The sequence below is a fragment of the Pelodiscus sinensis genome, chromosome 2 (genome assembly GCF_052426305.1).
Source record: "Pelodiscus sinensis isolate ZL-2025 chromosome 2, ASM5242630v1, whole genome shotgun sequence".
NCBI lineage: Eukaryota > Metazoa > Chordata > Testudines > Trionychidae > Pelodiscus > Pelodiscus sinensis.
In genome coordinates, this window is record NC_143053.1 from 23,687,993 (window position 1) to 23,710,220 (window position 22,228).

Genomic DNA, 22,228 nt, shown 5'->3' on the forward strand with positions numbered 1-22,228 from the left:
CTCAGTGTGTGGGGGGGGGGGGAGGGGGAAGGGAAGATGTGCCCTGCCTCTGCATAGAGGGGGCTTCTGGAAAGAGGGCATTGTGCAGTGTCTCTCCCTGGGGTCAGGAGCATGTCATGTGCCTTCATTACATACATGTGTGTGGGTAAGAGGCCAGGATCTCTGTGTGGCAGGCAGCTGGGGCCACATGCCCCAGCTGGTGTGGCACATGAATAAGTTCCTGTGTGATTTGTGGTCAGCAAGGCCCACACACGCAGTCCTTGGGCTCCCTCTCACATGTTGAGGCCTCCCCAGCGTCGGACGACACAGGCGACAGTATGCTTCATCCAGGCTCCTAGGACTCCTGGCCATCATCCTCCGCCTCCTCCTCCTCTATGCCCTGGTCAGGACCCTTGGCCCCAGAGTCAATGACCCTTATTTCAAGAGGGATAAGGGATCTTTCGGAAAAGGCTTTATTTTTCGAAAGATCAGCGTCTAGACTGGCGCTTTTCTCCGACAAAGCTCCATGCTGAAAAAAAGCGGCAGCCATTTTTATGCTAATGAAGCGGGGGAGATTTAAATCCCCGCTTCATTAGCAATTGCGAGACGTCTAATTTACGTCCCTTTTCTGAAAAAGGGATGTAGTCTAGACGTAGCCCATATGTCTAATTTCTACAAAGTGTTCTGACCACTAAACGGACCATATTTTCCTTAATAGGTATGAAAAAGGGAAACTTGCAGCATATTCAGCTAATTTTTAATCACAAGGTTATAACAAGAGGGGGCAGTATCACACCACATTCACTCTTACTGTCACCCGGACTAGACTTCCTGCTCTCTGGAATCGCTGAGTGAACTTCAGCACTGTCACTGATAGAATATTTTACAGGTCCTCAGTTTTTAAAAGCTTTGATTTTTAAAGACACTTGGTTGTTTGCTGTGCATTGCAAGAACCCAAGAATGAATTCAAGGAATGCTGCCATGGTCAGTGGCCATGAAGACAGGCTGTGCTCAGATTATCAAAGCTAACTCTCAGAAAAGTTTCTGTTAAAAGAAGAGAAAAAAAGAGACGTCTGTTAAGAGATCATTCCAAGGGAAAAATCCCCAGAGTCAAGCATCATGAGTTCTGGTACCCTCTGGCTTCAGTTCTGAACTTATACTATCCTAACCGATACTAAGCAGGCAGAAGAACCCAAACAATCCACAGATGCAAAGGAAATCTCAGGGGAAGCTTGGGGCATAAGGCCAATTTTAGTTAGTATTAAAAATTATTTGTTTAACAATGCTAAGCCACAGAAGGCAAGCCCCAGAGCAGATGCTTAAGGAAATGAGGCATTATTTTCCCTGTGTAGCCCTATAACCTTTCTGCCAGTAGCAGCAAAGAGGGTTTCTTATCTCAGAATTCTTCTGAAAACTTCACCACCACCAGTTCATCCATCCAGAAGCCTAGAAAAATTATCTATCCTGGGTGCAATTGTTGCAGCAAAGGCAGCAGAATAAAGTTGGGAATGCTGGCAATTAACCAACTAATAATAAACTCCAATACCCAAGGAAATCTTGGCAAGTTTTAACTCCCTGACTGTGAGCAGGCCTGCCAATGGACCGGGGGTAAAGCGGGTAACGGCCTGGTGGCTCAGATGATTTAAAATGACCCCGCTTCTCCCGCCCCTCTGCTCTCAGCCAGCAATGGCAGCACAGCAGTGTGGGCAGGCTGCCTGCCTGCCTGCCTGCCTGCTCTCATTCTGAGTCACTTCCAGAAGCAGCTGGTAACATTCCCCTTCCTCTTATCACAGGGGTTCCCAGACTTCCCCCCGAGGCCTTCCTGTGCAGCTGCAATCCACTTTTTATACTTGAGGAAAATGACTAATTACATGTTACATGTCCCAGCAGGAGCCAGTACTCAGAGGGAGCATCTTTCCACTCCTCTCCTGACCCTGAACTTCAGTGCTGTGGCCCGGGGCCAGGTGCTGTCCTTCGACCCCATGCCAGTGCTAAGTGCCCCAGCCTCCTAGGCTGCTGGTGGGTGGATGACTGAGGTCCCTTTTTATGGTAGGCACAGCACATTCCAATGGACCCTGGGACTGCCGTAGTGCCAGCTGGGCCTGGTTTTCCTGCAGCAGATGGGAGAGTGCCCCCTTTCAGTTGGGAGGAGACGGGGGCAGAGAAAGGAGGCAGAACCTGTTACCTCAGTCAGAGCAGGAGGTCAGTCTAAACCTGAGGCAGCGGAATATGGGGCCCAACACTGAGACCAGTCTGGTTTGAGACAGACACTGATCACAGATGGATCACGGGAGGTGGTGGGGGTAGGGGAGGCTCTGAATTATAAACAGTTCAGGGTGTTTTGGAAAGGGTGGATCAGCCATGTTGGGGAGGGTTTCTGGGGTATGCGTTGGAAGAAACACAAAGTTTAGGAACATGTGGCAGCTTGCATTCAGCTACTTCCAGTTGGTTTGTGAGGTCAACAGGCCGCAGGACAGGAGAGCCATAAAACAGGTACCCACCATCTTCTTCCCCATAATGGAGCACTGTGTGGGTGTGTCTAGACTACAGGGTCTTGTCAACAAAAGTGGACTTTTGTCGACAAAACTATACCTGTGTCCACACTGCCTTTGAGTTATGTCGACATAACGTCGACAAAACTCAGCAGTTTTGTCAACGTATGTAAACCTCATTCTACGAGGAATAACGCCTTTTGTTGACAGAGTTCTGTCGATAGAAGGCATTATTGCATCTACACTGTCCTTTGCGTCCACACTGTTATGTTGACAAAGTGGCTTGCTTTGTCGACAGAACTGGATGTAGTCTAGACCCTCTTTGTCGACAGATACTGTCGACAAAACTTCTGTCGACAAAACCCTGTAGTCTAGACATACCCTGTCTGTCCTGACCCTTCATCTGGGCCTGTTTGTTGGTGCAGCCGCATTTGAATCCCTGCACTTACATGCTTAATGGGGAGTCCAATCTGGGTTCTCATTGTTCCTTGTTAGCACTCTGTTTGGATCTCTACAGTATCCTTTTGTAGAAAGGCTGAGATGCCACTCGGCATTTCCCCAGAACTTTCAGCACAGACAGACTTTTGAGTACCCTGACCCTGACACACCGTTGAGCTCTCTGACTCAGAGCTTCCAGGTCACCTTCTGCCATGGGCTCAACTTGGGACTTGCCATGGGTACATGAGACATGTACTGGGAGATGCTGGTCTAGATTTACCCTTCCCCAATCTTCCTGGAAAAGAGTGTACCCACAATCTGAGTCTACCAGTCCCCTAAGCGAATCTACCAGGCAATACCCGTGGTCATGGTCATGGTCATGGTCATGCATGGCCTTCTCACTGCAGTTTTGGAGTAGACCCCACTGCTTAATTCCACTATAGTAGCCGACTATAATCATGTTCCATGACTGAACACTGTATTTAATGTGCCCAGGCTGGCCACACCTTGACACATACCACTGGGCACTGGTCCACCACCACCACAACTATTTTAGCTATACTATGGAGCTACCCAGGACCCTTCTAAGTTATGTGTGTTTCCCAAGCTTTGATTGCTCAAGGTCTTTCATACTTGAGAACTAACTTGGATCATCCCCCATTAAGCCCCACCCAGTGTACCGTATCCCCCCGCTGCCTCCACCTGAAAGAAGGCTTCACCTTGTTCCACTGCTTTCCCAATCAGCTGAAAACACCTTCCCCAACTTTGTGCTCCCACCAGCAGAATCTTCAGGAACGGCTCCAAGACAAGCTGGCCCATGATGTTCTTTATCGAGCTGTTCTTTGGAAATAGACACCGCATCATGAGACCTCAATGTCTACTCCATTACATATGTTCGTGCCCCTCAGGGGAATGGTTCTAACTGAAACCAGTCTGCATATGCCTCAGGAGTTAGATCTAATTAATCCAAAACTGCCTCCATCGCTACCAGATAAGAGTTCACCTGGTCACCATTTACCTTCCAGTAAGTCTGCAATAGTAAATAAGTGGACTGCAGGCCAAATCCAGATGCTTTTGATTAAGAAATCTTTTTATTTACTTATCATTGTTTCCCCCCCCCCTCCCCCGAAATCTGGACATTGACTATACCTTAACCAAGACATTTGGACCTTGACAAAATATAATTGACTGCCCTATAGGGTAACTGCTCTATGAGGGTATGTCTACACTATGGGATAAGGTTGAATTAAGATACGCAACTTCAGCTACGTTAACTGTGTAGCTGAAGTCGAAGTATCTTAACTTGAGTTTTGGTGCTGGCCACACTGCAGGAAGTTGAAGGGAGAATGCTTTCCCTTTGACTTCCCTTACTCCTCATGGAAGCAGGACTAGTGGCATCCACTGGAATACCCCTTTCAGTTAGAATTAGTGTGTCTTCATTAGACTCACTAATTCAATCCCTGGAAGATCAACAGTGGCAGCTTCTCTGTAGTGTTGACATACCTTATAAGTCCAGCTGTCTGTAGGCCAGCAGTTGTAGTGATTCACATCACATGAGGGCTCTTCTCTTTTGAGAGGAGTAGGACATTCTGCTCAGTTCCTGGGCATACACATTCCAAAACTCAACCTGTAGTCCTGGAACATGCAAACGTGCATTCAGCTCTGAGGTGGGAGCAATCTATCTGAACAGCCTTACGTGGAGTGGGGGGTGGAAAACCAGGGTCGGTTGATTTATCAATTTGTTGAAAGTTAACACTTATCTTGCAAGGTACCACAGAGTTCTTCCTGCTTTTACCGGCAAACAAGCGAGCAGCCCACATACCATTATTACAATCCCTCAGGCAATCTGCTCAGCATCTCCTTGTTCTTGGCTTTCTTGTAGGCAGAGGATGGAGTATTGAGCTATTCCCTTGATCCCCTTTCCTCTCTCCCATGGCTAAGTGAAGGAGACTTGATTACTCCTTGAGATAGGGACAATCTTCTTGCTTTATACTGGGCTGAGTGCCAAAGCTGACCAGAATTGGGGGTGAGGAATCAGCTCCATAAAGGAGTTTGATTCCTCTTGGCCTGTTGCTGATACTGCACAAAGCAACAATTTGGGGCTATGATGACTCTACCTTGACCTCCCATCCAGCACATCATGTTTTTGGGCATTCAAACAGAGACATTAGATAAAAACATAAAACACTCATGCTGGAAGGTTGCAATCTGACCTGATACTCTTTATTTTCTTAGCATTCAGAATGATAAAACAGAGAGAGGCAAAGCAGGGTGCTCCCTAGAACAGATAGGTGCAGCAAATTTCAATTTACTGTAACCTGTCTGTCCACAAACTGATTGCAGCTCATATGCTTCCTGGCCGAGCCTATAGCCTGCAATTGCAACCAGGAACACCCTGAGCACTTAAAGTCATAGTGCTACTCTTTTAATACAGTTTTCCATTAACCACACATCACAGGCTGAAAACTGATGAGTAGCTTCTGTGGGAGAAGATGAGGAAGAGTCAGGATGACAAACACATTTTTACCCTGCACTGCCTGAAATTATAGAGGGAAATGTCCCTGTGACAGATATTACAACCTCATGCAGTATCTTTGGGGGTTATTGTATTATATCTCTGAGTTGTTTGGTTATGATTGTGTTTTACTCCATGGGGAAAGTTACCACAGCTCTACAGGAACAAAAAACTGTGTGCACGTTTGGGGGGGGGGGGGAAGAGTTGATAAGGCAAATCAGTGAGATGAAACAACTCTAGAGAGCAATCACCACAGTGAGACTTGCAGAGTTTCAAGATGGATTTTCCAGAGACTAGAGGTATGTCTACACAGCAACATTATTTCAAAATAACTTAGTCCACGTCTACACAGCAGGCAGTTATTTTGAAATAATGTTGAAATACTGTCAAGCTGGAGGATTTCTTACTACAAATCCTGTAACCCTCATTGTACAAGGAGTAAGGGAAGTCGGAGGAAGAGTGCTCTATTTCAAAATGAGTGCTGTGTAGATGCTCCCAATTTTGAAATAAACTATTTTGAGATAAGCTACACAATTGACGTAGCTCAATTTTGTGTAGCTTATTTTGAGTTAAGCCCGGCTGTGTAGACACACCTTAGGAGACAAAGAGGTGATCCCAGGTACTTAGGATAAAGCTCACTGGAAATGCCAAGGTCTCGGTAGGCTGCAAAAGGGAAGAGCAGGTTTTCCCCAAAACTGGTAGTTAACGCCGAAGTTAGACTCACCAACTACTCAAAAATGGTGCTCCCAATCCCCCATAGTGGTTATCGAGAAGCTAAAAAAGGGAATGAACAGCCCCCTTTATTGCATTCTAGTTCTGTGACTCATAATGAGTGCATAGATCCAGTACAGTGCGAAGTTATTTAAGACTTCTCACTATACAAAATGTTCTTCTGAAACCCAAATGGCCAGCCACATTGCCAGGTAATATTAGTTTGGAGCCTACCCAAAATATCACACTGTCAGCCAGTCCTTTAGTATCTAAAACTAAAGGTTGATTATATAGACAAAAGAAAGAACAAGAAGAGAGTTGTTAAATGGTAAAAGCAGTCATATACACATGTAAGTCTTTGAAGTCCGTATACCTGTTTGTTAGAGATATTGATGAGTTTGTTGTCTTGAAAGTCCTTCTGGAATGTATCCAAAGCATGGATAGATTATTCGTTCCTTTATTCAGAGCTTCAGTTTGTAGAGAAGTTATTTCAGAGTTGAGAAGCAGGATTGCAGTCAAAAATCTTTTGCCACATGGCTTGTATTTCTTTGTTCCAAACATAAACTCCCAGCATATGGGCATGGAAAAGCTTGGAGTTCTGCCAATAGGCATGCCCCTACCTCTTTTGCTGAATCAGAAGCTGTAGTCCCTGGCTTTTTCAATGGGTTCATTATATAGCTGATGTCCCTTGATGTACTATCAAGCAGGCTTAGTTCTGATGCCTTTTTGTCTGGTGATGTCATCCAGAAACAGCACAAGTTTTGAAATACAAATAAACCATACATATCTATAACTCACAATACATATCTGATACAAACATACACAAGATTATCATACTTGGCAAATTATAACTTTTTCACTGACACTTTACACGGCATATCTGGCACAGTACATTGCAATTTTATAATATTGGTATTAATAATATGAATTGTCTCACAAATCCAAACAGTGTCATGAAAGAAAAAGCTGAGTTTAAACTCACTCAGGCCTTCTTTCTGATGCAGCAAGTGTTTCTGTCTAACAGCATGTCTACACTAACTCAATTTGATATAACTCCTAATTTTACAAATTCGAAACAGCATGTCCACACTACGGGGAAGCTGCAAAATTAGTCTGAAGCAGGCTCCCTTACTGTGGATGCGCTACCTCAGCTTAAAGCACCTGAAAGCACTGGGGAGTAATTAGGTCGAACGACTCTGGGGAGTAGTTATTTTGAAACAGCAGCACCAGAGCATGCACACTACCACTATTTCAAAATAACTATTTTGAACTTAGCATTATTCCCCAAGGAAAGCAGGAGTACACATTTCAAAATAACCAGTCTGCTATTTCGAAATAATGGGCTTGGTAGTGTGGACGCTTCACTTATTATTTTCTAACCTGTGTTCCTAGAGGTAGGTTCAAAATAACTCCCTAGTATAGACCAGGACACAGCATTAATAATGAGAGGTCAGTCCACAAAGGGAAGCTAGGGATAATAAAGACATCAGCCACTAGCACTTGAAATACAAAACATGATTTGACTTATAAAGTCCTTTTTTATGGTTTGGAAATACTCAATGTTTGTATCACGATAGAAAATGTTTGGATCTCCTACTGACAAACTGTATGTTAGGACTTCTTTTCTCTCTATTCCTTAGTTGGAGATAATACTGCAGAGTATGTGAGTGACTTAGCATGTTGATAATTACAAAACACATTACATGAAGTAAATTTTTTTAAATTAAATTTAAAAACACATTACATGAAGTAAGATGAACTATATGATTTTATTCTCTCTTGTTCTATGCAGGCTCTCATACCATGCCCATCACCTTTCAATCTCAGTCATGATCCAAGTTTCTTCACCATATCTTATCTACCGGTAAGTGAGACAGATCCATTGTATCTAATCTATCATATAATGGGCTGCCCCTCCCGCACTGGTCACGGGTAGGTATAGTTTGAGAGAGAGAGAGGTTCAGGCATCGGAACTGAAAATGTGTTCTTTAACTCTCATGGTGGCATGTTCTGCTATCTGAAAATTCTGTCTGAATGATGTTTGATGGATTTTTGGCTAATGTGATCTTGCTTCATTTCTGATGTATTTTTATATAACTACACACACACTAAATTGAACCTGATGAAAAGTTATCTTTGCTTTTGCTACTGTTTCATCATTTTAAATAGGTGCACATTTGCCAACTGATATTACAAAATCACTCAGCAATTTCAAAGGATATGTACAGAAGTCCATGGAAGTTAAAATACAGTTCTAATCTGAAAAATTATTCTGTATAGAGAGCCCTGTCGAGCCCTGTATTTATTGTTTGTCAATAACTTCACATCAAAGCTGCTTACTATACAAGTTAAAATGTTAGGCTTTTCAAAAACACTCAAGCAAGTTAGGACTTATACACTTACCTGACATCAACTCTTTGAAAATCTCCCCCATTATTTTTTTATAACAGCCACACCTGCAAACTCAGTCTGGAAGCTGAAAGTCAAGCTGAGCTGTTTTTGGTTAGTGCATCACCACCAATAGTAAGATTCCTACCAATGGAATTAACTTAAAATTTTCTAACCTATGTTTCTAGAGGTAGGTCCCTAAATCTATGTTTAGGTACAGTACCTACATAAAAGTGGCCTGATTTGGGATCCTGCTCCCATTGGAATCTGATCCGGCTCACATTGGAATTAATAGCAAAATTCTCATGCCATGTCTATATGGCCTCTGGAAATAAGCCTCCCAGCCCGAGTTCACCGACTTGTGTTAAGCCGGGTTCACAATAGCTCTCTAAAAATAGCTGTGGAGATGGTGCTTTGACATTGAAGTTTGTGTTCTCAAGACCCCCCACCCCTAAGGTTTCAGAGCCTGCGCTCTACCCCGTGCTCCAATGTCTACAAAGCTATTTTTAAAGTACTATCACATGCAGTGATAAACATGCTTTCATTGACTTAGTGGGATGGGCCCAGTCCATTTTAGAAGAGCCAAGCATGCACAAATCTTGTTGAAGGTAATGGGTGCTGGAGGTTTTCCGTGTGAAGCCCTAATCTTACAAGTTGCTTTCTATTGGCTGTTCCAGTATTTAGAAGCCTAATTTAGGCAGTCAGTTTTGAAAATGTTGACTTTAGTTAACTATAAGTGGTGGTGCATGAGCCAGAATGGAATCCAGCTCATGACCACAGAGCTGCTTTTCCTCTGCTCTGCGCTCTACACAGTGGGAACAGAGATATCAAATGCACAGGTGGGTTTTACACAACCATTTTCCTGAACTTGACTGCACTTTTGAGCTCAGTCTTGTTGCTTAGATCATGTAGTAATTTTTAAAAAACAAACTGGATAGCTACTACAGACCTGCACAAAAATACCCAAACTGCTCTTAAATGGATAGAGCATGTTGCTGTAATGTGTAGCATCTTTTAGATATTTTTCCTGATTTTAAAAATGATACATAACAACCATGCTGTAGTTCTATATAGTGTTACTGCCAGAGGGAAGAGCACATACATTCAGACCAGTTGGCTTTAGGGCATCTTCCACATGGAGGCCATATTGTAAAATACCGTGTGTCATTTTTAAGCAGTGGTCCGGAACCAAGACTGAAACAGGCAAACTCCCGTGTCTAAGTAGAAACTAGTTTCAGTTGACTCCCAGGGTCACCAGTGCGGTTGTTAGTGATATCTCAGGGTCTGGAGCATCTGTCCAACATTCCAGATTTTGTTAAATCAAATTCCTAAATTAGTCATGTCTTCAGATTATGCCAAGAAGTGATATTACACATGAATTAAACAAAGGTAAGAATCTATTTGCACTGTCGCTGCAACAAGCATCCACTGCCTTTTTGTCACCCTTTTTTCTCCCTCCTTCTTCCCAAGAGAAGATTATATTGCCATGATTGCAAATAAATGTCAGTACCTGCACTGTTCACTGTGAAGTAATACATGGCAAGAAACTCATAAAGCTGCATCCTGTGTATGACAATGACTCGGGTTTACAAAATCTCCCTCTAAGTATGTATTTTTTCCTTTTGTCCCTGATACAATCAGCTGGTTAAATACAGGCCCAGATTCTGAACTCACTTATACTAGTGTAATTCCAGTGAAGCCAATGGAATTCAGACCTGTATGCTGGGGGTATGTGAAGGGTGAAAAAGCACCCCTTATGATCCCACAAGTAAGCATGCTTCAGCGCTGCCCGAGCCTTCCTCCCCCATGCTCTGGACAGCCCTGGGAAGGCTTGGGCTGATTTCCCCACTTACTTGGGGGACCATGGGTGGTGCATTCACACCCTTGTGGTCCACATTTACAAAAAAAAGCACCCTCCCCTGCCCCAGAAATTCCTGCATATGGGCCTGGAATTATTCCTGATTTTTGCTCGTGTAACTGTGATCAGAAGCTAGCTGTAAATGTGTTTTATTCTGATGTCATTTAATCTATTCTCTTGACTATTTCAAACAATAAACCAACATCACATGATTAGTTAAGAAAAATCTGAGGGCTTGTTCCTGTAGGGCTTTTAGCATGTCTATAGCTTGATGCATTTGAGTCGCCCTAGAAGGTCAGTTGAGATACTTACTGGCATTCAGTTACACAGGAGCAGGTGCGTGGATGCAATTTGCAATTCACTTCCTTTCAAACTGAGATAACCTCTCCTTTTATCTTCTCACAGTCAAACAGAATATAAGACCTTAATGTACGATAGCTTGTCTCCTTTTGAGTTCTGCCTATTTATCTAAAGAGATTGTAAAGTCTTACAAAAGTAATCTCTTGACAATTTTACTTTTAAACACCCATTGGCTTCGTCATGTTCCCTACTGCACTAGGCAGAGATGTATCAGCTATTAACACGCCCTGAACTGCATGTATTATTTACTGCATTTAGAAGGTACAATTTTCCATGAACTGTAGGCTGTTTTTGTGGTTTCAGTATTTGCTTGAGTAAACATTATGTTCTCTGTACAACATGTAGCTGCTTGCGTAACTTGGCATTCCGTTGTGCCTCAACATCCTCCCACATGCTCAATTTAACAGTTGCACACCCTTCTGGAGATTTCGAGCCTGATCCAAAGTTCACTGCAGTGAACTGGAGTATTTACATTAACTTTGGCGAGCTTTGGCTTTGTCCCATTAAATCTGGCACTAGCATAGACTCTAGAGGGAGCCTGTTGCAATTCAAAGCAAAGCTTCACAAACAGCTGCTACAAAGGAAAGAGAGAAGAGAACATTTACACAATAATCTGCCTCAGAAGCCGTCCAGTTCATCAGGGATGGCAGGTAGCTGGGAAAACAGAGAAGGTGTCTTTACCCAAACCAGGATCAAGATACAGCACCCCTTCATGGCTGTAGGAGGCTCAAAATGTATCAGAAATAGTGTGTTCCAGCACCATGAAGATGAGTGCTGGCTCTCCAGTGAAGAGGGAAGGGGGTAGCTGAGGAAGCCTCACGTATAATGAGTAGGAAGTCTGTAACAGAAGGAGGAATGAGAGAGGAAGAGTGGTCTGGAGGACAGAGCACTGTCTTGGGGGACCTGGTTTCAATTCCCTGCTCTACCACAGGCTTCCTTTGTGAACTTGTGCAACCTACTTTGTCTCTGTCCCATAGGTCCCCATCTGCAAAATGGGGATAACAGACACTTCTATTGAGGATCAATGTGTTACTGATTGTGATGTGTCTGTTACCGTGGTGATGGGAGCCCATATCAATACCTGAGATGCATAGGATACCTCTGTAAAGCTGAGAGCCAAAGTACCTGTCATGGGTTAAAGTGGCAGAATGATACTAAAGACCAACTTGTCATGCCCCTGCTGCACAGTACTGGGTTCATAATGGCGTCAGTGGTGCCATGGCCCAGGCTCAGAGTCAGCAAGGGGCCCAGCATCCCTCCCCTGGCTAATGGCAGCTCTCCCTGGGGCTGGTGGGTAAAGAGGGAAGTTTGAGTCGAGCTGGGGGGAGCTAGGGCATGTTTGGCTATCCACCCGCTGACAGGAGAACATGTTAGTGCCTTGCAGAAAAAGGGCTCAGGGCAGCCCTGCTGTTGCAGGCCCAGGTCTTGCAAAGCAGGAGGCCATATAATGTATCTGGCCTCAGCTCTCCCCCTCCCACAGTGGCTCATATGCTTGGCAAAGTGTGTGTGTGGGAGGGGCTTGGAAGGCTCTAGTCAGCATTTTCTGGCTGCTGAGTGAACAGCTGAGCTCCCTCATGGTGCTCTTGTGCAGATGGCACAGCCCCCACTGAGCATGCAGCACTACTGGCAAGAGGGCACTGTGCACCTGCTCTGGTATGTTATTTCAATGTAGAGGCAGAGCTGGGTGGTGGAGTGTGTGGGGATCTTGGACCATACTGCGGGGAGGTGGCACCCGGGGGACACTCACCCTAGACAGTGGGTGCTCCTAGCACCAAGTCACCCCCTTTAACCTGGACTCTGCCGAGCAGCTGGAGCCCCAGTGTTCCATCCCCCCACCAGCACCTCAGGAATAATTAGAGCTTCCTGCCCTCTGTCTTCTGGGCCTGATGCAAAGCTGGATTTGGCCAAATTGCAGCCAGGTGAGGCCCAGCCCAGTTTGGCTGAGTCTGGAGAGGAAGAGGGGAAGATCGACAGGAGCGGTAGCTCTAGAGTAAGATAGTGTGAAGGTTCCCTTTTGGTGGGAGCAACACGTGACTGGTATTTTGACCAACTTTGGCTTTTGTTAGCTGTTTTTACCCACTGTGTTTTATTTTGATAGTATCTGTCAGGGGTTAAAGTGGCGGAGTGATACGAACGACCACCTTGCCATGTACCTACTGCACCATATCAGGTTTATAATGGCACCAACGGTGCAATGGCCCAGGCTCAGATTAGGGAAGAGGCCCAGAATCCTTTGTGAGTAATCTTAGGGCAAAAAGACTCATTGCTGGTCACCCTGTGACAGCCACCTCAACCTGCAACTTAAACTTGTAAGTATTGTAAACCTGTGTGGGTGTGTGCTGTGTCAAAGACAACTCCTATGTGGATTACGTGTCTTCTACAATCCTTCCCCATGGAGGCCTACAATTATGTTTGGTGCCAGGCCCACAAAAAGTTAATCCAATTTTAATTCTGCAGGTGGCTCTCATTCTGTTCCTTTTTACCACTGACAGTGATGGCAGCTGCTGCTTCTCTCTCCTCTGCTCTACTCCCTTAGAAGCAACTGTTTGCCTCCCTGTGAGCCCAGGGATAAAACTAGTAGTAATTCAACAACTTTTTTTAAAAATTAACCAAACTAGGACAAATCTCCTGACAACAGACCATTCCACTATGTACAGAATTCGTAAAAGATGGAACAACAGTCCCATTGCTTGGCATATTAAAATATGGACTGCATGTAGCTATGGTCAGAGCAGTACAACATAATTGTGCAATAGTCTTCTTAGAGGATAGATTAGATGACCGGGCAGGGCTTTCCAATCTATACTACTGAATAAACACGTTGGCTGGATGTTTCCCATAAAAATATCAACAGCAAAAAATTTAACAATGTCAGAATTAATTAGGTCTCTGAGTTAATATTAAAATTAGATACATGGAGGAAATTAGCACTTCTGTTATGTTGATTTCAGGCTGTCTGCAGAGCGAAGAAGCTACACTCCTTTGGGTCACATGCAACAGGTCATCTTTACAATTTACAAAACCTACAGACAATACTGACAACCAGTAGAAATTAAATGTCGACCAGTGTAAAAAAATTGGGGCAATTTGCCTTTACTTATGACAATATATTATTGTCATAGTTGGGCAGTAATGTTTAGAAAGATAGCTTAGGAACCTTGAGCCACTCACATTTTTCATGAAAGTCTACAATGCTGTGAGTTAAGGAAAATATTTTCTGTGCCTTCACCTTCGAAAAAAATATTCCCAGCGAAAGCAGAATAGAGAAATAGTGTCTCCAGCCAATTAGGGGATGAAATCAACTGGATTTTATATTCACACGGAGTCTGAGACTGACCATAGACAGCAGCCACAAGGCAGGCAAAACAATAACTCTTTGATAAGAGACTCTACAAGAAGCATGGATGAAACACAACCATCACAGAAGCACATACAGTAATGCTGAATAAAACAGAGTAAAAGCTTTTTAATGCAATTTTACTAGAAAACTGGTATTACACAGTATATCTCAATAACATCATTTTATATATGGCACTTAAGTCACAATAGAGATTAGCAGTTTTGGTATGTAAATGAAAGAAAAGTTAAATCATTTTTTTCCTACAATATCTGGTAGATAGCAGGAAAAAAGTCTAACCATGATAACCTTAAATTCATGATGGGCAGTGACCTGATAATTTGAGACACACAAAGAAGAAACATTAAAAATGTTGTAAGTATTTTTGTATTCTTCCATAAACCTATTCTGCATATTTTCCTATGAGAACAGTTTCATTCTGCAATGTTTAAACTAGTTTGGAGACAAGCAAATCCAATTTAAATATTCTGGGCGTAAAGCAAGGAGCTGGTACATTTAACAAAATACAGCTAGCTTGGGGGCTGATCTGATAAGCTGCTAGGCTCCCTTTGTGAGCTGAGGCCATTTGGCTCTTCATCACAGGATCTGCTCTGCATCATGCCAACCTATGTTCTGGCTAACATTAATGAAGGGCCCTTCAGTTTCCATTGACATCAACAGCAAGACACCATTGACTGTCCCTCTTCTATTTATGTCGAGATTTGCCCTTATTTTAATATGCTAAAATATTTTAAAAGCTAGATTTCTGACTTCTTCTGTTTGAATTTTTTAAAATATACCATAACATAAATGAAAGACTTTTTAAAGCAAATAATTTGGGGTAGCTCCATGATTTTTTTTAAAAGAAAATACACTTTGCTTCATAGAACCCAAGTATAACTTTTTGTTACACTTTCATCTAGACACTGTCAAGTAAGCATCAATAAAAATTTGACCTACTGTACTATAAAACTTTTCCTCTGTATTCTACATTCTTGTTGGTTTATAGTTACACCTACCAATGGAATTTTAAACCAAGTTTGCCAAATAACAGTAAGCTTGCACAGAAAGAGTGGCTTGTGCTTGCTGTTTATTTTCAGCAGCAGTGAACTTGTCCTGGGCACTATACAGCAGTTTTTACTTGGGCAAAACTCCCCTGGGAAGACTCTTTGGGAGTTTTGCCCAAGAAAAGACTGCAGGGTGAGAGCTATTATTCTCAAAGTCATGCTGGGATAAACAGGAAAGTAAACAAGAGTTCTGTTAATCTCAACCTCCATTAGAAACATAGGATGGAAAACCTCATGGTTCCTAAATGGAACAGAATGAAACGGGAGAGAAAACGACTTTGTTTTATAAGAGAGTATTACAAAAGCAAAGAGGGAGAGGAAAAAATTAACTCTGAAGATGAATTTCTGTAATCACTCTTCTGCAGCCCCACTCAAATCAGCAATGTTGCCCTATAGTATTTGGGAGTGTCCCTATGGCTCATAGTTTAAAACATTTAGAACAGAAGTGCTGAGGCTGTGTACTCCAGCATGAATGAGATAGAAACCCATAAATGATTGTTCAACAATACTGTGCAACAAAATGTGAGGTAACAGACCAAAAAAGCTTATGTGCATTTCTGTTGCTTAGGTTTTTGGGCTATTTCCAATGCACCTAATGGACTGGAAAAGAGGATCAAACATTTCTGAGCTCTCAATTTACAGATGACCACACAAAAGATACGTATGACCTACAGCTCATATGACATGTCAAATGGAGATCTGGGGTTAACTGGCTACACTCAATACTCTCTTACAGCAGAGATGAATTTGCTGCTATATTGCAAAAATATACAAGTTCAATTTTATTCCCTATTTAGTCTAATACATCTGATACATAAAGTACTGCAAGCTTATCATGAGCTAATGACCATTTTTAAATTTTATCCACAATGAAGAGTCAGTCAAATACTTGAACACTGAGTGTTAGAGAAGTCAAACAATACTAGCTGCTTCAAGCACTCATTTTAAGACTGGAGCAGAAAGTAGGACTCGGCAACAAAGTACCTTTTATACTATTCAGCAAAGAGGAGCAAATGGAGAGAAAAGCCTGTAAAATGTGCTCATAAAGCTTTTGGAAGAAAAGTATGGGCTTCATTCCTGCATACTTTCCCTGTCCCCAATACCATGGAAAGCCCCAATGCATGAACCCTTCTGAGATAAAAGTTCTTCAGAATGTTGTAATAATAAACAAAGAGATGAGAGTGCAATTAAATATAAATTGTGTACACAATTATGATCATTTCACAGTTCAAAGACAAAACAGAGAACAGCTATTGTGCAGTATATTACAGGAACTACAGTGACATGGGATAAAGAAGTTAAGTATATTATAAGAATGCTTCACTACCACTTACAGTACAGAGTACATTGGGTTTTTTTCAAATGTACCTGTCCAAAGTTAGTCATCTAAATTGATATGGAGGCATATAACGAATTAGCCTGATTTTCAGAGCCCCCTCTGCTCCTACTGACAATATGGATTTAGGTATATAAACTTGGATAACATTACCTTCGATTTAGGTATATAACTTGGATACTTTACTCAGCTTGAGGTGGATATTTTTTCCAAGCTAAAAATGTCCTTTAAAATACTAAAGAATTACAGATTTAAATATGTAATGATTATAACACAAAAAGTCTTGTTATCTGATTTTGAGGTAAGTCAAGTGCTACTAAACTCTTGAATATTCCATTGCATTAGAAGCTCATCCTAAAAAAATGTATATAATAATTTATAAAGCTTTTTTTCATTCATACAATGTTTATAAAAGTCATTTATTTCATATTATTCCCTTCTCTGTAATATACTCTGGACTTTTCTTTACGAATTATACATTTTATCTGAACATTTTCCATGTACAGGAGGAAAAAGGATTGTGTTTGCAGTTTCACTGCTTTTTAAAGCACCCTACCAAATATAAAGTATGTCACACACCTGGTAAAGAAAGACTGTTCCACTTTTAAACAACTACTGTAATATTCATGTTATGTTGGTGGCTCTGTTTATTATAAAAAGACAGTACATAACCATATTGCAAGAGAAGCATAGTATTGTACAATCTTAAGCATTGACCATGAGGAAGGAATTTCCAAGGTTTCTCCTTCTACAGCCATGGTCATAACTTCTCTGCCTCTTTTAAAATAATTCTTACTTAGCAAGGATGTCTTTAAAATGTCAACATTCACCAACACAGTTTTATCTAAGATTATTACTGCATTTCCCTGTAGTTAGAACAGGTTGTGTCATTCCAATTATGGCAAAAGGAAACATCCATGCACAGATTCCTAATCTATATGCAGAAAGGGTCAGGCACCATTTCACCCTTCCCTTAAACATCAAATTGCTTCCTTTGGGCTGAAGAATCTACACCACTGAAAGGAAAGAATCTCTGCTAGTGGAACCTTGAAGGCAATTCCTCCAGACTGCAGCCTGTCAGTATGTTTCCATGGAAAAAGAAGTGACAGGATGGAGCCATTGATATCTCAGTTGTCCTTGTGATATAGCTGTACACAAGTGCTGTCTCTCTTCAGTTCTGAGCACTGGGCCTTCAATTTGTATGGGACTCTAAAACAGTTACGGTCACACTCAGATACACTTACGCTGAACAGTGCTTTACTCCATGAGGGATCCCAATAAAGGGTTATTCAACACTAATAAGCATATCAGAATTGGATCCTTTAAGTAATGCCTGTAAATTTCACCTATTCAGAGAGAATGAAAGCAGTGCATATATGGAAGCATATTGAATTGGTGCTCCAATTAGCTCAACAACTATTTTAATAATTTGCCTAGCACTCTATACAGATATTGACTTTCCATCAAGACCTTCTGTAAAGGGCCTGCTGAATGTATATGTACCTTCTAATTTTATACTCCTGTTTATTTCACCAGACCTTTTAGGTTTACTACATTAAGTTGCACAAGATTTATAAGGCCTTCATTTTAGCTTGTTTGGCATATTTGTGTTTGCATGAGTTATCTCAGTTCCTTAGAATAACTCTTGGGAGGGTTCCATAGTAACTGACAATATGGAGGCTCACTGCTGCATACAAAGGGGCCGATCCTCAGCTGGCATAAATTGTCTCTGCTCCATTCCCTTTCATGGACTTCAACTGAGCTACAGCAGTTTACACCAAGTAACAAACTGCCCATGTGTCTTTTCATTCCCTGTTAGTTGCTGTGGGCCGTACTGTGATATTCTCACTTCGGTTTGGCAGTTCCCTAATCCCACTGACTTCAGTGGTACTTCACATGATGTAAGGCTTTATAGAAAGGGTGAAATCCTGGCCACACTGAAATCAATTTGAGTTTGCCATTGACTTCAATGTGGCTAGGATGTCACTCTGTGACTGTCTTTTTCTTAGCATGTGAATAGGATTCATTGCTGGTTGGATCATTAGCTTCTCTAATATGCGCCAGGTGCCGATGGGGAGTGTGATGTGAAACACTATCATGTGTAGTGAGATCACATTCTAATCTGAGTTGATACATATCATATGATTTTTTTTTAAATCTCACAAATAGTTTTAAGAAATTGTACAGCTCAAATATATAGAGAATATTAAACATCTCTGTAACAATGAAGAGGGAAAGAAGTTATTCAACTCTGGATCACAAATCAAGTTTAGAAAACAATATGGAAATTGCCATTAAATGGTAGGCAAGCAGTGGCATTCAAACTGCAACAGAAACTAATGTATCTCATGAATCAAAATGCCATATTCTATAATGAGACGCACAAATCTCCCCTTCATCTTCACTGCATTCCTTCTTACTAGGATCTCAAGAGCTCTCTCTATGGCATTTGGAAGCTAAATTCTGACCTAGTTTCATAATTGCCTGGAGGATACAGAGAAGTGGTAGCAGCATACTAACTACATCAAGGAAATACAAGTACAATGCTGATATTAGCAAAATGCTTATCATTGTCTGTAAAAGAATCCTTTGCATTTGAATAGTTAACCTACCCTGGCAAATTGGGGCCAGCTGACTTCTCTGCTGTCTCTCTGAGGGCCTTTAAAAGCCTCAGCAGTTGGAGGCTGGAGAGGAGAGTGAGAGGACGAAAGGAAGGTGGTGGAGAGGCAGAGAGGAAGAAAGGGAGAGAACAAGTTGGACCAGCATTAGGTAAAGGCAGCAAAGGAGGGAGCCTGTGGGCCCCTGGCTCGGGCTCCCTACCACTGAGACCCGCTGCAAAACCCCAGTAGTGGCTTGGGGAAGAGGGGCCCTTGCCACAGAAGAAAAGGATATAATAAATTAGAAATATTTGTGGAAGCTTTCCTATTCTTATATACATAAGCTAAATAGCAGCCATTTATCATATTAGAAGCTTTTCTGGGACTTCATCCTACAGCTTAAGTTCATGTGAAGCTGATCAAAGACATAAAAGCTGTACATTAATGCCATGTCACATAACATTATGCAGTGTGGAAATGTAAGTATAAGAAACCCTCTTGCAAAAACCTATTTATTTTAGTTGCACTTAACATTATGGAACTAGCAATATATTAGTATGGTGTGATGAAGGAGTTAGATGTGTACAAGAATTCTTCAGCTACATTTGTATAAGGACTAAGCAACTCTAACACAAAATGTTAAGAACCCCCAAACACAAGGTTTTTATACGGGGATAGTATTCTCAGAGCATTTAAGATCTTACAGCGGTAAACATTAAGGAATTATGAGGAATTTTTATTGTGAGTCACTCAAAGTACGGCCTTTTTCAGATGCTTAGAAAATAAGCCAACATACAATTTCACTTTTGATGTAGCAAGCTCAAACAATCTCAAAGTCTTATCACTCCTTTAATCAAGCTTGTGCAAATAGCTTGTGCAAAGCTGAGTGAAAATCACATTGCAAGAATAATGTGTGATGAGGCCAATTTCTTAGTATAAACAGAGTCAAAGCGCTTAGTATGGAAAAATACCAAAATAGGTAAAAAGTCTCAGAGGGGTAGCCGTGTTAGTCTGTAACAAAACAAAACAAAACAAAACAAATTAAAAAACCAACAATGATCCTATAGCACCTTAGAGACTATACATATTTTTGGTTAGTCTTTAAGGTGCTACAGGATCATTGTTGTTTTTTAAAGGTTTTTTTTTTTTCAAAAAATACTTAGTTAAGGTTTTTGGATATTCTCATACTGAATGTCAAGTGTTCGTATTTAATTAAAAAGGTATTACTGTATATAAACTCAACTGTACCAGAAAGCCTACAATCTATGGATATACATATTTATGTTTTGTGAATAAGACAGCATACATTCAATTAATCTCAATTTGAGAGACCTATGGCACTCCAGTTATAACAGAATTGAGAACTAATTTAGATTCAGGAACGTATATCATTCACATGTACATTTTACAAATATTTTTCCACAAGTACATCAACAAAAATTTCTGCTTATTTCTAAAATGAGGAAGAGTCAGTTAAATACAATATTTTATTAATAATGGTATCAGATGTAAATTATTATATGGCACATTTGTTGTTTTTAAGCTTTTCCAGGTTTGAAAATGCTGGTAATCAAGGACACATTCAAGTACTTTACTTCAATTTGAAATGCACTGTACCATATCAGAGCTACTATTTCAGTGCTAATGCTAACATTGTGATTCTCTGACCTCAGCTCTCTAAAATCTTATTAATCTTCTTATATCAGGAATACCAACTTTGTGAAAAGAACCAAAATGACAAGGTACCAGGAGATTAAACTATTTTAGACAGAAGGTATAAAGATAAAAATTTCCAAAATTTGTACTTTGACACCTTGCTAAGAGGACTGGTTTTCAAAGACTGTATTTTTAAAATGAAAAATTAATGCTCACATTCATAACATTTGTCTGCTCTTGTGTTTTCCTTCATAGAACAATTGTGGCAGGTTTTTACAGGGCTATTCATCTCTGGTAATACAGTGCTTTCCACAGAAAGGCACACATTTTTATATCTGCGAATTTTAATGTTGTCTGCTAGCTGTTTACATTCAACAACAATAAACGTCTGAAGTTGATCACCTTTTTCTTCACTCTATGATTACAGATAGGGAATAGCAGGCAGCTGCTCTCCTGGGATGCACTTTGGACACCCCTAAATTTCATAGAGAAGAGTTCACTAACATTCATATGCCAACCCTACCATCTGCAAACCTTACCTGACAGCAACTTCATTTCTTTCTCCTTTTCAAGTATTGTGATCACATGGTTGAACGGCAGGCGAGATTACGCACAGCCTTTTCAGTAGCATACCATCCCAATAGATAGAGCTGGATTGACAAATAAAGACCCTGTCCTTGTCTTCAGCAAGATTGGGTCTTAAATGGTAACATGCTGGCATATACTGTTCACTTCTTAGCATATGAACCACAGCTACTATTGTTAAACTGAAGGGAAGTACCAAATGGCAAAATAATCTAGTTTGACAAGGCAGAGTTTCACCTTCTTGTGTCGTTTGGCCAGAGATTGGCTCTCCAATTTCTAATCACAGTTTGCTGTAAGGGAATGTCCTTTTCAGGAGTCTAATTCCTCCATCACTTCCATGACAATAGTTCGAGGGCCAGTCAGAATGAGATTGCTCACTGTCCTGTAGTCCACATGAAGAACATTGAGTCCATTCACAGAAACCACAAACTGACAGACCTACAGGGAAAAGAGAAGGGATGTATTACAATTGTGGTGGACTTGCGCTTCCCTTTGTGGCAGATGCAACAATATTCTACTCAGTCAATTCATTTCTCCAACAGAATTAACATTTGCACATTTTTTCACATTTGGTGAGACCGTGCCAATAGATAACTAATAAATAAATGAAATACAAAATAATACTAATATCTCACTGCAAGAGTTCAAATACGTCAATGTGCAAGGAGTAAACTCCCTGTTTAACTCGCTTCTAATATCTGAAAAGATTAAAAGGGACAGATAATGAAGCAAGCTCCTGATTGACTAGTCAATCAAATGCTAAGTGCCTAACAACCTGATCCAAAGCTCACTGAGTCTTTCTATTGACTTCTGTGGGCATTAGATCAAGCCCTAGAGAAGAGAATCAATGAAGAAATAACAGAAGATAGCAGCAATCAGCTACTGAGTACTATAGAGACTTAGGTATTT

The 22,228-nt window shown here is 41.3% G+C and overlaps 1 protein-coding gene across 5 annotated transcripts in view; it reads right to left on the reverse strand.

Annotated features, from left to right (window-relative positions):
- Positions 1-14,187: 14,187 nt before the first annotated feature.
- Positions 14,188-22,228, reverse strand: part of DEPTOR (DEP domain containing MTOR interacting protein) — a 130,147-nt gene continuing 122,106 nt past the window's right edge. For all 5 annotated transcript variants that reach the window (XM_075920181.2, XM_025178687.3, XM_014580813.4 and 2 more), the window contains one exon: positions 14,188-21,757. In XM_075920181.2, coding sequence (XP_075776296.1) covers positions 21,629-21,757 — 129 coding nt within the window. In that variant the 3' untranslated portion in view covers positions 14,188-21,628. The remainder of the gene's footprint in view (positions 21,758-22,228) is intronic.